This window comes from Heloderma suspectum, chromosome 3 (assembly GCF_057233095.1).
Source record: "Heloderma suspectum isolate Gila_16-S chromosome 3, 16-S_ref, whole genome shotgun sequence".
In the NCBI taxonomy this organism is placed as follows: domain Eukaryota; kingdom Metazoa; phylum Chordata; class Lepidosauria; order Squamata; family Helodermatidae; genus Heloderma; species Heloderma suspectum.
The window spans coordinates 195,960,386-195,976,221 of NC_139460.1; the positions used below are offsets into that span (position 1 = coordinate 195,960,386).

The 15,836-nt window shown below is 46.1% G+C and overlaps 1 protein-coding gene across 1 annotated transcript in view; it reads right to left on the reverse strand.

Moving 5' to 3' along the window:
- RASGEF1A (RasGEF domain family member 1A) overlaps positions 1-11,677 on the reverse strand; it is a 47,921-nt gene extending 36,244 nt beyond the window's left edge. Inside the window, exons 1-2 of the mRNA XM_084845258.1 lie at positions 11,467-11,677; positions 4,156-4,335 (exon numbers count right to left, since the gene is read on the reverse strand). Coding sequence (XP_084701384.1) covers positions 4,156-4,335; positions 11,467-11,493 — 207 coding nt within the window. The 5' untranslated portion in view covers positions 11,494-11,677. The remainder of the gene's footprint in view (positions 1-4,155; positions 4,336-11,466) is intronic.
- Positions 11,678-15,836: the final 4,159 nt, after the last annotated feature.

Here is a 15,836-nt window from a genome sequence, read left to right on the forward strand (position 1 = left end):
CCTCTGAAACAATTTCCATTTCAACTAGTTTCTCCCAGTTCAGTTCCTAGTTCCAGATTCTCCTCCCCCAGTTCCTTTCATATGAATATAAGGGTCCTGCTCAATCAGACCAAAAGCCTCTCTAGTTCAGCATTCTGTCTGCCAACCAAATGCCCAAGGGACGCTCACAAGAGGACATGAATGCAAGAGCATCTTCCTGCTCATCTTCCCCAGCAAATGGCATGCAGCCTCTGCTTTCCTTTTCTATCGATTCAATGCATTTATTTGTTTTATTTCCCCCTCTGCTTCCCTCCCTCCCACCCAAAGAGAGGAAAATCCACTTTCCCTCACGTGTCAGCGAGGCAGTCCTAGCCAGCTCTGTTTCCCCTCCAGTCTCCCATACAGCCTGTTCATCATCATTGCCTCTGTCTTCCTGGCTCCTTCCCAGCGTCTTGTTAGAAGAGGTGGGAGAACAAAGTTGCTGTCATTTGAGAAAAGGGCAGCTGGCCAATCAGCAGCCAGCCCCTTACTGTGCTGGCCTCCTCCATGATTTGTGCCCCTAAAAGCCCTGGTGCACCTACAGTGCTAGAGCCTTATCCACAGTGGGTGAGCAGGGACTGAAACGGGAAGTCCCTCAATTGTGTGAGAGTAGATCAGGACTGAACAACTTGTCCAGCTGCACACTGCGAGCTGGAGGGAATCGGCCGATGAGCTTATTTTAGTGGCCTGGGATGAACAGAGTTTGAATGCAAAATGCACATTCCCATGGGAGGGCACATAACGTACCAGCATTCCTCTAAATATGTTGCCCTTAAAAGGGGCAAACTTGAGCCAGCCTTTGAATAATGCTGATGCATGAACTCAGAAATGGTAAGAGTTGAAATGTAAGCTGGGTTGTCTTTTAAAAACAGGCCACAATGTTTTGTTTCTTAGGACAGGTATCAAATCATATTTTCAAGTGAATCTGCAGTCAAGAGGCTTTTCTTTGACACAAAACAAAAAACTGGGATTGTAGCAAGAAAAGGGTGCAGTCTGCATGAAAATGCTTCAGGAGTTGCAAATGGGACGTATGTTGTTTCCCTTTTAATAGATTCACATATGTGTACAGAAAGAGGGAGGACTGAAACACAGCCAGCAGACCCACAAATGACAGCTTACTGGGAATGTATTACACCAGTTCTGAAGGAGTTGCACTGACTGCCAATAAGCTACCAAGCCAAGTTCAAGGTACTTGTGCTGACCTGTAAAGCCCTAGATGGCTTACAACCTGGATATGTGATGGAGTGCCTTCTCCCTTATGTAAAAAAAGGTAAAGGTAAAGGCGTCCCCAACCAGTCGTGTCCCACTCTAGGGTGCGGTGCTCATCCCCGTTTCTAAGCCGAAGAGCCAGCGCTGTCCGAAGACGCTTCCGTGGTCATGTGGCCGGCATGACTGAACACCGAGGTGCACGGAACGCTGTTACCTTTCCCGCCAAGGCGGTACCTATTTATCTACTTGCAATTTCTTGCTTTCGAACTGCTAGGTTGGCAGAAGCTGGGACTGAAGACGGGAGCTCACTCCGTCACGCAGCACTTGGGTCTCGAACTGCTGACCTGCCGACCTTCCAGTCTGCAGTTCAGCGTCTTAACTACTAAGCCCCGCAGCTCCCTTATGTACCTACCCAGATATTAAGATCGAGTGGGGATGCCCTCTTCATGGTGCCGCATTAGCCTGGAGTTTGATATGCGGCAACGTTTGAGAGGGCTTTCTTGATCCAGGCACCTCAACTCTGGAACCTCCTCCCTGCTCATATATGATTGGCGTCCAGACTTACAAGCCTTGAGTGCCAACTAAAGACCCATTTGTTCACCCAGGCTTTTGACTGAATTTGTTTTGCTGCATCGTGTAAACAGTTATTGATCTGTGTCACTGTTCTGCCCTGTTTGATTGTTGTTGCTGGTTTTAGGCGGGGGGGGTGCAATCCTATAAGAGTTTACTATGTTGTATTGGTTGTATCCCACTTTGGGGTTATTTTATAATGAAAAACACGTAATAAATTTCATAAATCAGAAATGTTGCTAGAATGTACCCCGGATTAAAGGTAGAATTGTTCCCCATGTTAAAACAAAACCAATACACACATGCAGAAAACAACCATGTCCAGGCGAATCCTAGAATGCTTTCCCCTAACGCAGCATGTGGAGTTTCTCTATGGAGGAGAGCATTCATACCTTCAACCCTTGACAGCCATCTAGAGATACACAGAACTGTGCCAAATGAGACTGCTGATCACATGTTCCAGCTTTTAGATCCAGAGCCAGTTCATACCAGATGGTGATTTCCCCTCAAGCAGTGGGCGCCATTCATAGGGAACACAATTTCTGTAAAGCAGCACACACACACGGAAGCTATGTATGTGGCTGCCATGATTTTTGTGATTACAGTGACACTTTCCCCAGCTGTTGTGGTTGTGCAAAAACAGGGAGAAATCTTTAATTCTGGGGTTGAAAAATATGCCCCACTGAGTTTTCAGAAGCCAACAAGAATTTGGGAGAAAGGGACGGGGGGATATCCCATAAACCTTTGGAAGAACTTAAGAAGATACAAAAGGAGGAGGTTTGGGGAATTAAAATGGGAAAGACTGGATTCCTATAGCTCCTAAACTTGTTGCTAAGAGACACGTTCAATTAAAGGAGGGAGGATAGGGAGAGAGCGAGTAAAAGACAAGACTAAAATAGTAACTGTTACTTAAAGACCAAGAATGTAGATCTTCTGGGGAAGAAGGAAAAATATTTTTCCCTTCAGCTCATGCTGTTCAATCTCAGATATTTTGTTTGTTTGAATATTTGCAGAAATGATTGCCTGCAATGGGCATCAGGGGCTGCCATTAAGTACATTCCATTCCTAACCTCCAGAAAGCTGTTGTCATGTGAGCACACATATTTCCCTGTACGCAAAACAAACCCCTGTATGCAAACAAGCCTGCATGGAACTGCACGTAGCATTTTCTTTCTCCTTTCCCACCTCTCGTGCCACTTTCCTGCTGCTTTCCAGCATGGTTGACAAAAAATTCTTGTTATGCTCAAAGAAAAACTTTCCATTTATTTTCTTTCTGTCCCTGCCTAGAAAATTACTGTGATTAATATACAGATACAGACTCCGGCCTTTAACGAGTAAGGTACCATTTTAAATACTCTTAACAGTCAAAGTAGCATGCAAACCAATATGATTAAGCCCCTGCCAAGCCTCATCTCAATCCACGAGTGCATATTCTCCAATATATTTCAGATGAAAATACATTTACTGGGGGGGTGGGGGGGAGATAAGCTCCTCATTGTAGTGGCATGCATGACCAAATCACTTTGAGGTGTGATGGTTAGCATGCTCCACTACTGAATTTTGGAAACTTCAGTATGTACACTTCCCTGCTACATGGACAGTGCATTTTAAAAACATCACATTCAACCAATCTCCCTTATTTCTGTTATCTAAATACAGCTCCCCAATACTGCTGACTTATTTATCACATCTGTATCCCGACCTTCCTCCAAAGAGCTTGGGGTTGTGTAGTTTATCCTCACAACCATTTTATGAAGCAGCTTAGCTGGGAGACAGTGACTGGCTCAAGGTTGCCAAGTAAGTGTCATGGCTGACCAGGGATTTGAACCCAGGTCCCCCCAGTCCAAATCAAAATACTATAATCTTCAAAGTTCAAATGCAGTGTATACTAACAGATCTGACCACCATAGTGAGAAAGTTAATAATCCACCAACCAAACAGAACTTGTATTCACTGCAAGCATATATTGGTTTTATACACATTTTAGCAGTATAGTTTTCCCCAAATAATTCAAGGAATTGAAGTTGGAGAGTGCTAAGAACTTTCTGTTAGAGGTCCCTACCGCCCCCGCCCCCCCGTATATTTTCCAGGGATCCTTTGGGAGAAGGAATGACTTGTTCAACCAGCTTACGTCTATAGCACAGAGATGCCCATGATATTCCCATGGGAGAAGCTTCATTAAAACATACAAATGAAAAATCCTCTCCAAAAGCAGAACATTGTTGCTGTCTATAAACTCCAGAAATAAAAGGAAGGGGTGTCAAACAAGTCTGAATTCATTATTCCTCCATCATGCCTTCAGGGCCCTCTTGTATGAAAACTGGCAAAAGACAAACAAGACCACAACCATCTACTTACATCTGGATAATATTCTGTGGTGGGTACCAGGCGCTCAATCAAGGCTTCCAGTGATCCAGAGATGAGACTCCCATCCTGATAAACGGGATCTCCGCTCCTCTCTCCCGTATCTGGCTGCACCTGCCCACTACATCCGGAACCAAGCATGCTGGAAAATATTGGCGTCTGGGGCATAGTTTCCTGCAAAAGCAGAGGAAAAATTGGAAGCAATATGAGCCATTTAGAATGGCTTTTTAATGTGTCTGTGTGGCTTTCTCATTAAAGCACACACACTGGCCTGAGTCCATGCGCTGTTAGGCATGCCTAAGTCCACTGGAATCATTAGGCTTAGGCGTGCCTAACTCTGCATAGGATCAAGCTGTATATTTGTACTGCACATTTGAGAGATCATAGTGTGAACTTTGGAAGGGGAGCTTGGAGTCCCCAGCTTGCACAACCGTGCCTGAAGCCTTTCGTTTGGTTTTTTAAAATTAAGTACACATTCTTAAGCTTACGTTGCACATTGGCTGGCAGGATGGTGTTTATGTCTCACAATGAAAGGGTTTAAAAACAACTGGCACAGCTAGAGGGCAAATTCTTACAGAGGAGCACACCAGACATACTGTATATTTAAACACACACTTTTCTATACCAACTTCCACCCAGTTCCAAAAGCCAAAGGTGGTGTTTAAGAATACCAACAAAAACACAATAATCCCAATTGTTCAAAAGGCTCCCTATGATAACACCGTTAAAAGAGCAGCTAAAAAAACATATAGAATGAACACTCACAAATGAAAAGGTGAAAAGAGTTGCTTTAAGTTAAAACAAATATATGTAAATCAAGACTTCATAGAGTGGGTGGACATCACTTGATAAGAGTTCCAAAAAGACAATGGCTCTACCATGGCTGGCATCACAGGTGGGCGTTGTTGGGCAGCTGCTGAGGCCCACCCCGACCCCCTGCCAGGGGTCCACTGTCAATGCCTGGAGCCTCCTGGCCCTGCTCCTCTTTGCTGTCACTGCCAGTTCACCTGCCCTCTCCAAGTGTACAAGCAGTGACAAGGGTGAAGAGATAGCATAGCTTCCTTCGTTTGCTCTCCTTTTGGGCGGTGGTACAGAATGGGCCTAGAGGGAGCCCAATCTGTGATTATGCAGCAGAGAAAGTAGCGAGGAGGTGACGAACGAACTCAAGCAGGGACCCATGGAAGGCATCTTGCTCCAAGGTCCCCAAAACCTGGAGCCAGCACTGGGCCCTACAGCTCCAGCCCATCATTGTTCAGATCTCCCAAGGACAAGGCATCAGGTTGGGAAAGGCTGATATAGGGGGCCCAGCCTAAGCTGTTTAGATGGATATTTTGCAGGTAACCAATTCAGCATATCTATTCCACAGGTCAATTCAGCACATCTGTCCTGCTTGATCCGATTTAGATCTTGACAGCAGCACGTCCCCTTCATCCAGTGCTCTGACACATGAACCGTTCTAGATGTGGCTGGAAACGTGTCAGCTGGGCCTGCAGCACCATTGGCCCAAGAGAAGGGATCCTGGGGAGGCAGTTGGCTTCTGGAACACAGACGGTCCCATTGCCAAGGCAATCCTATCAGCAGGTAGGGTGGCATAACACTAGGAACAGAAGCAGCCAGTTGCTGTAAAAAAAAAAAGGGGGAGCCAGTGAAAGGAGGCTGAGCCTGGCAGCTTTGTCTGTGTCTGGTCAGGAGGAGGAAGAGGCAGCCTGGAACCAGTGCTTGACCCTGGGAGAGAACCACATGGATCAGACTGCCTACTTGTTTCTAACCACTGGCCTGTGCTACATTATGGTGAGTGCAAACACAGCCTTACACACTCCCATGTTTCTGGCTGCCTCGCTTCAGGGAAGAGCGCTATTTTGAGCTATGCATAGAGTTCAGCTCTTTCTCCTCTATTTCTCTTCCAACTATCCAACAGAAATGTGTGGCAGTCAACAGCTGCAAATGTGTGTGTGTCTGCAAAGCAAATTTACATGGGAGGCAAAGACAATCACGTTGCTATGGTCTGCGTAGATCAAGGCTACCACTAAACGTGGATGTTAAACGTCAGTCCTCCATACGGTTTCTCAATGGCTCATGTTTACTATCCTGAGTTTTCAAGGTAGCAAAGCTGCACATTAGGAGTAGCTGCAGAAAGAAATCCTCAGAAGTGGCTCAGGTTACAACATCGTTTCTCTGCTTCCATTCCATGAAGGTTGGGGTGGTTCTTCTGTCACTCCCTGTGAACACTTTATGGCCAATATAATCATGGTACAGTATAGTTTCTGTGGGACTGAATTGTTGCTGCCAACAAGGGACCTGCTGAAAGATTTGTTTCCCAAAATACGTACATACTCGAGGCCTATAGCCGAAGAGATAGCTCTTTATTGCCAGTTAATATGCGATTCCTCATCTTTGCATTTGTTGTTCACGTGCATCTCTGCCCTCTCAGCTTTCATGCCCTCTCAGACTCCCCCACCCCAGCTTTTGCTTTCCGTTGGTTCTCTGGACCATTTCATTTTCCTTTCCTAGGCTCCCTGCTTGCTTTGGCCTCCTGGCCCTGCTTTCTCTGGACCCATCTTTCCTAGACCCCTGCTTCTTTGGCATCTCCTTCCCTACTGCCTGCCTTGCTCTTCTCTAAACTCTCTCAGGCAATGGCAGCCAGATACATTTCTGCCTTCTGTGACATGAGGGCAGCTCAGTCAATCACTGTCAGAGACATCATCACCACAGAATTTCTCTGTTGCACTCAAATTTAGATCATGCCAGAGAACGTTTTAACTAGGATATTATGTGTCCTTGTATGTCCTGAAGCTCCTGCATGCCACCATATAGAATTTTAGCATGCCTATTGCCTATATGATGTCTGTGTGACATACACAGTTCTATCTGCCATGCTGGAGCAGCAAAGATTGAGGCAGGGGTATCCCCATGCCCCCCCATTCCCCCATTTTCAACCCCTTCCTTTCATTCATAGAGTGAGCAATCCTATGGCCACTAGACAGCAGCTAGACGGCCATAGGATAACCTGTTTTCCAGGAACCGACCTCAGAGCCCACGCTCCGAGGTCAGTTCCTGGAGAACCAACCTCCCCCCACTTCTGTGCTGCCTCAGAGGCAGCATGGAACAGCCCCATCCTCTGTGCTCGGAAAAGGAGTGCGGAGCAGCCGAAAAAGGGTATTCCCGAAGGGCGTTCCGGGGCAGGGAGGGCGGAAATGCCTGTACGACACATCCAATATGTCTAGCCACAATTGGCTGTCTAGCTGAAAATGCAGGGCCGGAGAAGCACAGAGGGAACGATACCCTCCATGGTTCTCCTGCCCTGCTTTGGATAGGCAGTCGCCTCCGAGTTTGGAGGCAGCCGCCTATCTGGATAGGATTGTGCCCTAAAGGAGAAGGGGAAAGGGGCTGCAAATGGGTGGGAACTCAGTCCCCTCTTGTACACAACAATATCGGGGGTGACGTCAGCAGTACAGCATAAGCCATCTCGCCTTTACTACGTAAACCAGCAACCAAACGTTACATTCCCTTTTAAGGCAGCTTCTTGCAAACCCATGCTTCACATTGACACAGATCTTTGGGAGCCTGTCTAAGTTAGCTGCCCCACCACCCCAACACTAAGAGATGGCAATTAAACAAAAACAGAAGTAAAAACAGAAGACTGAGTCCTGCCAGCTCAGCTTGTAGGACAGAATCCCTCATGGCTGTTTACAAGTTAGAACACGGAATGTCCCTAATAGTAAACAGCAGTGCTCCTCCCACGTGTTTGTCATTTAAATGTTTTGAAGTGAGTCATGTGAGTCGGGATAGGAGACAAAATGTACAGCATCTAATTGGGATCTAATTGAAAAATGAGACAAGGCGATCCTATGCAAAAGTGCTTCCTTAGTAATGTTCTGTGGTATTTCACAAATGTAGTCACAAGGCATCGTTACAGGAGCGCATGACAGCTTGACAAATGGGCTGTTCCTTTGGGAGGAAGGGAGGGAGTGACATAGAAGGCAGTTTGGCTCTAATGATTATGCAAGTTGTCTCTGAGTTTACTCCTTCCTTTTAAGGTACACATGGCAATGGTTTTTAATGAGCCACTGATGTGCAGCGCGCACTGTCAGGCTGTTAATCTAGATGCATGCCCAAACTGCAGATTATGGAATGGGGAAAACATTTTTCTCTCCTCATAATACTAGAACTCAGGGTCACACAGTGACATTGATTGGCAATTAGGACAGACAAAAAGGAAGTACTTCTTCCCACAGTGTGTTCCCACCAATGGGATTCACTGTCACAAGACCCAGAGATGGCCGCTAAGTGGGGCCTACAACAAAATGTTGCAGCGTTGAGTGCTTGTATTCAGGGTTCCAGCCAGTCGTGCTCTTCCAGGATACTCCAACCCAGCCCTCCCCATTTTTCCATCCCATCCCCAACAAACACTCAGCATTCTTTGGCTAGTAAGCGTGCTCAATCCACACTGGGCTGTTCTTTGGGGTTTTTTTCAGGCAGAGAGGAGGCTGTGGGAGGCTTGCTACCTTAGGGTTCCCCCCTCCTAATTTTTTGGGGGTACTTCCGGAAACCTTGGTTTCTCCGAGCCTGCTGACCCCTTCCTCTTGTTTCTCAGTGGCTCTGCCCACGCTCATCACGTGAGGAAGACAGGTCTATGAACAACTCCTAGCTATAACGACAGTTAAGTGCAACCAGGCTAAGAAGAGGCAGCAGACCTCGGCATACCAGGTGCTTGGGGGCACACAACAGGGAGGGGCTCTGTTATGTTTCCCAGAGCCAGAGTCATTTGGCTGGCTGTTCTTGGAAATGGCATGCAGGACTAAGTGGACCTCTGGCCTGATCCAGCGGGACAGCTCTTAAGTTTTCCTGCTCCAAGATGGACGTACATGCAACACCAGGGCCCGCAATCACGCTTGCATGGCTGCCCAAACTGTATAGTTCCTGGCTTTCTCAGAAGTCGCCCTGAACGTGTGTGGATGTGGGAGCAGCACAATCCCATTCTCCCCACTGTGTATTCCGTCTCCCCAGTTTTACGTTTGCACAGTCCACAGCATATGACGGGTTCAGTATAAGATCTTGATTATTGTTGCACACAGTGCTGAGTCCAAATGCCATAGGAACAAAAATATTCCTAAAATCACAAGTCAGTAAGTCCATGCAAACAGCCCCGCATATGTTCATTGAATGTGCAGAGAGGGGAGTGGAATCATGACTGCGGACCCCGTTCCCAACACTGCACCTGACATCATAGCATTCAGAGTTTGTGCAAAAGGGGATTACGGGTGTACAGCCAAGCAAGTGTAGGGCTCCTTCCTATGACTGAGAACCTGGAGAGAGCAGGGTTCCTGCTCATACAGAGGAGCTCTAGATGTGTCCAGCTTTAGGCCCGTAGCCCCCTTGCATACTTGCACTGACAGATGTCAAGTGGTGGTGGCAGCAAGCATCATCCTCTTACACCTCTGTGCATTCATTATATACACATCAGGGGTGGAGTAGGGGAAACACATGTGCCTAACCCCACTATAAATTGTCAATGCGCGCACATGGTTCCTGCGATCACCTGTCTAAATGGGATCCATTTCTTCACACCATTAGACATTCTGTGGCAATGAAACCATTTTTTCTCTGTTGGTTTCTCAGCTGTCTAATCTTCTACAGCTCAAAGGAAACGACTGACTGACTGGGATCGACTGCTTGGCTTTCAGCTGCAGCAGTCCAGAGTCCATGGATTTTCCTTAATACAGCCTTCCCCAACCTGGAGCCCTCCAGAAGTTTTGGACCAACTCTCATCAGCTCTAGCCAGCCTGGCCAATGGTCAGGAATGCTGGGAGTTGTACTCCCAAACACCTGGAAGTCGCCAGGTGTTGAAGGCTGACTTAACATACAGTATTGTCAGACTGGTATCCCATCCTTGCCCCAAGGGACTCAGGGAAGTGTACATGGGGCCACTGCATTTTCTTTCCACAATACCAATCTTAGGTGAGAGAAACAGTGACTTGCACAGGACAAATCCCGTGAGCACTGCTAAGTGGGAATTCAAACCGGAATTTCCCCAGTCCAGATCTAACATGCCAGCTGCTGTGACACCTTTTCTACTAAGGTAGTGGCTACAACGCTTTTGGGAGGTCTAGCTGCATATTTCACTTATCAGTGTATATGGTATCTCATAAAGTAACATAAGCAAAGGAAGAAGAAGGCAGCTCCTTGCCCCAAGGAGCTTACAATCTAAATTTCAAGTACCTGTGTATGTGTTGGGGGGGAGGCAGAGCTAGACACTCTATGTCTCTTTTCTCCCCTCTTCCTTGTAATGTCTAGAACAGGGGTAACAACCAAGTATACCCCAGATGCTTTGGTCTACAATTCCCATAATCCCCAACCATTAGCCATCCTAACTGGGGCTTATGGGAGCTGTCGGCAAAAATATTCGGAGGGCACTAAGTTGCCTATCCCTGTTCTAGTATAACATAACGTATAACATAATTGTGCTGTGCGATTCCCCGGCCCTATCTCACATCATTGACCAGCGGGGGCGCAGAAATATACAGTGCGATAATATCAAGCTGTCATATACAAGAGGTAACCAGGAAGAAAGAAGAAAAACACACAGAGTGGCAATTCCTCTGTGCCTCGAACTGTAGTTGAAAGTTAGAAAGCGTGTGTGTTTTGTGAGTGAGGGAGAGAGACAGACAGACAGACATGACATTATAGTTTGGGCATGTTAAGAACTTAGAGCTGAAATGTTTAAAATCTTTATGTGCTTCTCACATTGAGAAGAAAAGTCACCTATGCTTGTTAGGTCTGTCTTTTGGTAAATACTTGAACACAACTCAAAGAATACAGCGGCTGGTATCTTATTTCTAGATAAAACAATTTGAATGAATACTTTCAGCAGCAGTCTCCAAGGCACGTGTACTCTGAAGTCTGTCCAACTGTGTTTCTAGAACAGCAGCCAAATGCTAAACCAAACCACAAAGTGCATTTTGAATCTGTAATCAACATTTTACTTTTGACGGAACCCCATGAAGAAAAGAGAGAGTGAGCGAGAGAGAAACACAGCCAGTGTCTAATACGTGAGCCATTATTTCCCCACAATAATACAGCAAAAAGATTTAACGATATCCACAAAGACTTCTACATTTTGATTGTAACAAGTGGCATGCGACCTGATGCGAATTTAGCAAAGATGCCACACTCGCTTGCGGTAACTTGAGTCCAGAATTTAATAGGGGTGAGGACAAAAAAAAAAGGGGGGGGGAGAGAAAACATTCCCAGAAAAAAAATCTATAAAAGAGAAATAAAAGAAGAATGGAAAAAATTCTTCCTTACCCTCATTGTTTTCTGTCGTATGTACATAAGCTTGTGGCGTTACGGAGAAATCCTGGTGGCTTTCTAGAATGAGTTGCCCTGTTAGCCGGGCATTGCTGTTTCAGCCTGAGATGAGAAAGCGAGGCGCCTCTCTCTGGCTCCAGCTCCTATTCCCGCCAGCTCACATCTCATAAACAAGCCCCAGTTCATCCGAGCAAGACCAGAACAGCCCGCAAGCTCCCCAGGCTGCCTCTGACGTCAGCAGCTGGCTCGGCTCGCCGTTGGCTGAGAGGAGGCTTGGCTGATTCAAAACGAGCGCTGGCGGAGCTTGCGGCCGCTGCCTTTTGTGTGCGCGGAGGGCCAGCGTGGAGAGGAAAAAGCCCACCCGCGGCTTCCCTCTCAGAACAGCGCGCAACAGGTCGGACTGAGCCATGGAAATGCCATTCCCCCCGCCCGCCTTCATCTTGGCTTCCTCGGAAATTGAAGTGCTGGGCAGCGAAGAGGAGCAACTCGCTGAATTGCCCCCAAATGTATTTCTTTAAAGAAAGGGATTCTGTAGGGAGTGTTCAAGATATGTCGGGGGGGGGGGGGATCCATCTACTTTCCAGTTTCTTAGAACTGATGCGAATATAAATTTATCTGTTTATATCCCATGTCTTCCTCTGCAAAGCTCCAGATGGCATACATGAACCCCCTCCTTTCCATTTTATCCTCACAACAACCCTGTGAGGAAGGTTAGGCCCAGTGTCAGTGACTAGCCCAAAGTCACCCAGTGAGTTCATGGCCAAGTGGGGGCTAGAACCCAGTCTCCCCTAGTCCAACACTTTAACCACTGTACCACACTGGCTCAATTTATATACCCTTACCATATTGAAATATATCTCTAAGCGGTTTATAGAAACAGATTAAAATAAACACATAATAAACACAATAAATCATCAGTTAAAATATTTAAAACCAAACTAAAAGCACAATAATGAATAAGCAGACTAACTGGGCAGCACATTCGGGGAAGGATAGGGTGAAGAGATGGGTGTTTAACAGGCATCTAAAACAAAAGGTTATTTCTAGTAAGAAAGGGAATCCTGATAGATAATAGAGATATAGTGCACAAGAGTGCCAAATCAATGATGGTGTTCTTGTGACTTGGGTGGCTGTTGTGATGACAACCAAGAGTATGTGCCTCTTTACCGAGCTTGATAAGCACAAAGTAGACAAGCCCCAGCCCGCAAGGAGCCTACAATGGGCTGCATGAGTTGATAAATATCTCCACATTTGAATAATTAAAATAATTAAAGGAGTGTCCTCCTCCCCAGCTGAAAATGAACCTAAGGATGTGCAACAGACTTTGCTTACATTCATCTCGTTTCCTTTGCCTCCCTTCCTTCCCTTTGTTGTCTCCTGATAGTATATGTTTAGATTGGGAGCTCCTTGGGTGGGGATTGCTCTTTTTGCCTTGCTTTTCTGTTACCCTGGAAAATGCTATGTATGTTGATAATACCATGTATGATGATGATGATGATGATGATAATGATAGTACATGATTAGATATGTTTTTTTTTTTACTGTGGTAGCGATAAGTCCTTTGTTGTCCTACTCATTTTGCCTAACTGAGGGCACAATCCTAAATACATAGGTGGCTGCCTCCGACCTCAGAGGCGACCGCCTATCCAAAGCAAGGCAGGAGAGGCACAGGGAGATCGTTCCCTCCGTGCTTCTCCTGCCTTGCTCTTTTTCACTAGACAGCCATTTTTGGCTGTCTAGCGGTGGCAGGAGAGGAAGCTGCCGTACGATACATAGGATGCCAACAAGGGGGGAACCAACCTTGGAGTACGGGCTCCAAAGTCGGTTCCCGGAATAGACTATATCCTATGGCCTGCTAGACAGTGTCTAGCAGGCCATAGGATTGCTCTCTGAAGTGATGAATTGCTGGCCTGTCTTAAAATAATTTGCTAGGTGAATGGTGCAATCCTATGCATGTTTAGACAGAAAAAAGTCCTACAACTCCCAGTATGCCCCAGGCAACTATGCTCACTGGGGGATGCTGGCAGTTGCAGGACTTTTTTTCTGTCTAAACATGCATAGGATTGCAACCTAAAAGGCAGTAAACCTTTTTGTAGGTATGTTATCCTTAAGGTGTTTTCACAAGCGATGCTAACCGTAGCTTTTGATCTTGACTTCATCACATCTGAATACTGAAAAAAGGAGGATCAAAAATAGGAGAGAACTATTTAAAAATTGAATATACATTCTAACCAATGTTGATTGTTAGTTTCATCTTCAAGTGCAGGAAATGGAAAAGGCAGTTCAAGTACTGACTGTGAAAACATCCCTAGATGCAAGATTCCCTCCCTCCCATGACCCACCTACACCGCAGTGCTGAAATATCAGTCAGGTTAAATGTCAGGTTAAATGTGGGACAAATTGCACTCAGACCCTGGTACTAAAGAGAGGGTGCCATTCAAATAATTAAGCCATTAAGTTAGTCACTACTAAATTCCATTTTGTTCATTTCAGTGGGATCTGAAGCCTAGTCCTGTGCGTGTTTATTCAAAAAAAGTCCACTGAGTTGAACAGAATTTACTCCCATGTCACTGTGTGTAAGATTGCAGCCTTAGTTGTGACTAAAGGTTGTGGGTGTCTGCCCAGAATGTTTGACAACAGCCCTGTATGGTAGGTCAGTGTTATTAACTCCTTCTTGAGATAATCACCCATCTGGAGTATGTCAAGTGTGAAATACCATAAAGAGATCATTGAAGTAGTACCAGTAGCTATCATTTCAGTTTAATGTCAACATTCTCAATTACTTCTTGAGCTTTAAGTGATTTAAAAAATAAAAATGCACTATGCCAACTCCACTGGCTGGCACACACCACTCCTACTTCCTATGTTATGCCAGTCCATCATTTCCCATCTCACCTGTAAGAATGTGTACATTGTAATGTATTTAGGAACATATGTAATTAGCATCCATTGCTGAACTCTCGGTGCCTGCCTTGTGCCTGCAGAAAGCAGCTCCCGTATAATAACAATGACTAACCTGCATATAATAATAATGACTAAGCTGCTGTGCAGGCCTTTTCTAAACAAACCTTGGAAAGAACTAATTACTACTAGCTTTTCATCAAATGGCACGGTGGCGTGTCGCTCCTTCCTCACTCTGTACAAAGGTCATGGCGGTTCAGCTCCCTCCTGAGAAACTCTATCAACCCTTCTGGCTTTCTGTGCCCATTGATAAGAAACAGAACAGCTCTGTCAAGTTAGATGGCGGAAAGAAAAGAATTTCCAGTCGCTTGTCCCTCACTCAATATTTCAGACCCTTCTGGCTGCACTTCAGTGCGGCATCTAGTCGTTTCTACACCCAGTGCAGGTTCCTAATTCGTCTACCCACCCGCCCCTTGAGCAATGGCGTTAGGGGTTACGCATGGCTGTGGATCCTTAAGGATAGCTGCGACTGCTGTGCTCAGAGGTTGTTGCGCAAACAACATGGTGGCTGCTCGTATCCAGCGTTGCTTGTCTTGGATTTTTCTCCTCCCCATGCAGCAGCGCATGATGGCTGTGTGTGCTTTACTGTGCGAGGCTGCAGGCACAGGGGGTGATAAGAAGCTGCGACAGACTGCACCGCTCTGCCTGGCCTGCTGCCCTGACTAAGCATCTCAAGAAGGAATACAGGAAGCTGTCCATACAGAGATTGTTGTTCCATCTAGGTCAGCCTCTCCCCAACTTGGTACCCTCCAGATGTGTTGGACTGCAGCTCCTGCCCTTCCCAGCCAGTATGGCCATTGGCTGAGGAGGATGGGAGTTGCAGCCCTACACATCTGGAGGGCACCAGGTTGGGGGAGGCTGAGCTAGCTCAATACTGTCAGCAATGACTGATAGCAGCTTTCCTGGGTTTTAGGACAGGAGTCCTTCCCAGCCCGACCTGGAGATGACAGGGATTGAACCAGAACGAGTTTTGCATGCAAAGCATGTGCTCCAGTCCTTTCCCATTCTTGAAAACATGCTGAATTATTCCATATTCAAAAACACTGTCATATAATGTTACATTCTTTTAACAGCTGTCATGGGGTTGGATTCAGCACTGGTCATCTGCTAGTGGAATTGATTTCTCCTCCCTACCCACCCCACCGTACACCCACCAAAATTAATAATTATAATTTAAAATATATAGAGACCAACCCTTGTTATCAGATAACAAGGCAGTGTATAAAATGCATTGTAACAATAATTAAAATAAAATTCAAAGATAAAAACAAGAATGAAGAAAATCTACCAGGATAGGTATTAAGATCAGCAAACACCTAACTATACAGATATGTTTTCAACAGGTTCAGGGCCCCTCCAGTGCAGATTTGAGATGCACATGGTGGGCTGTGGGGCTGGGGGGAGGG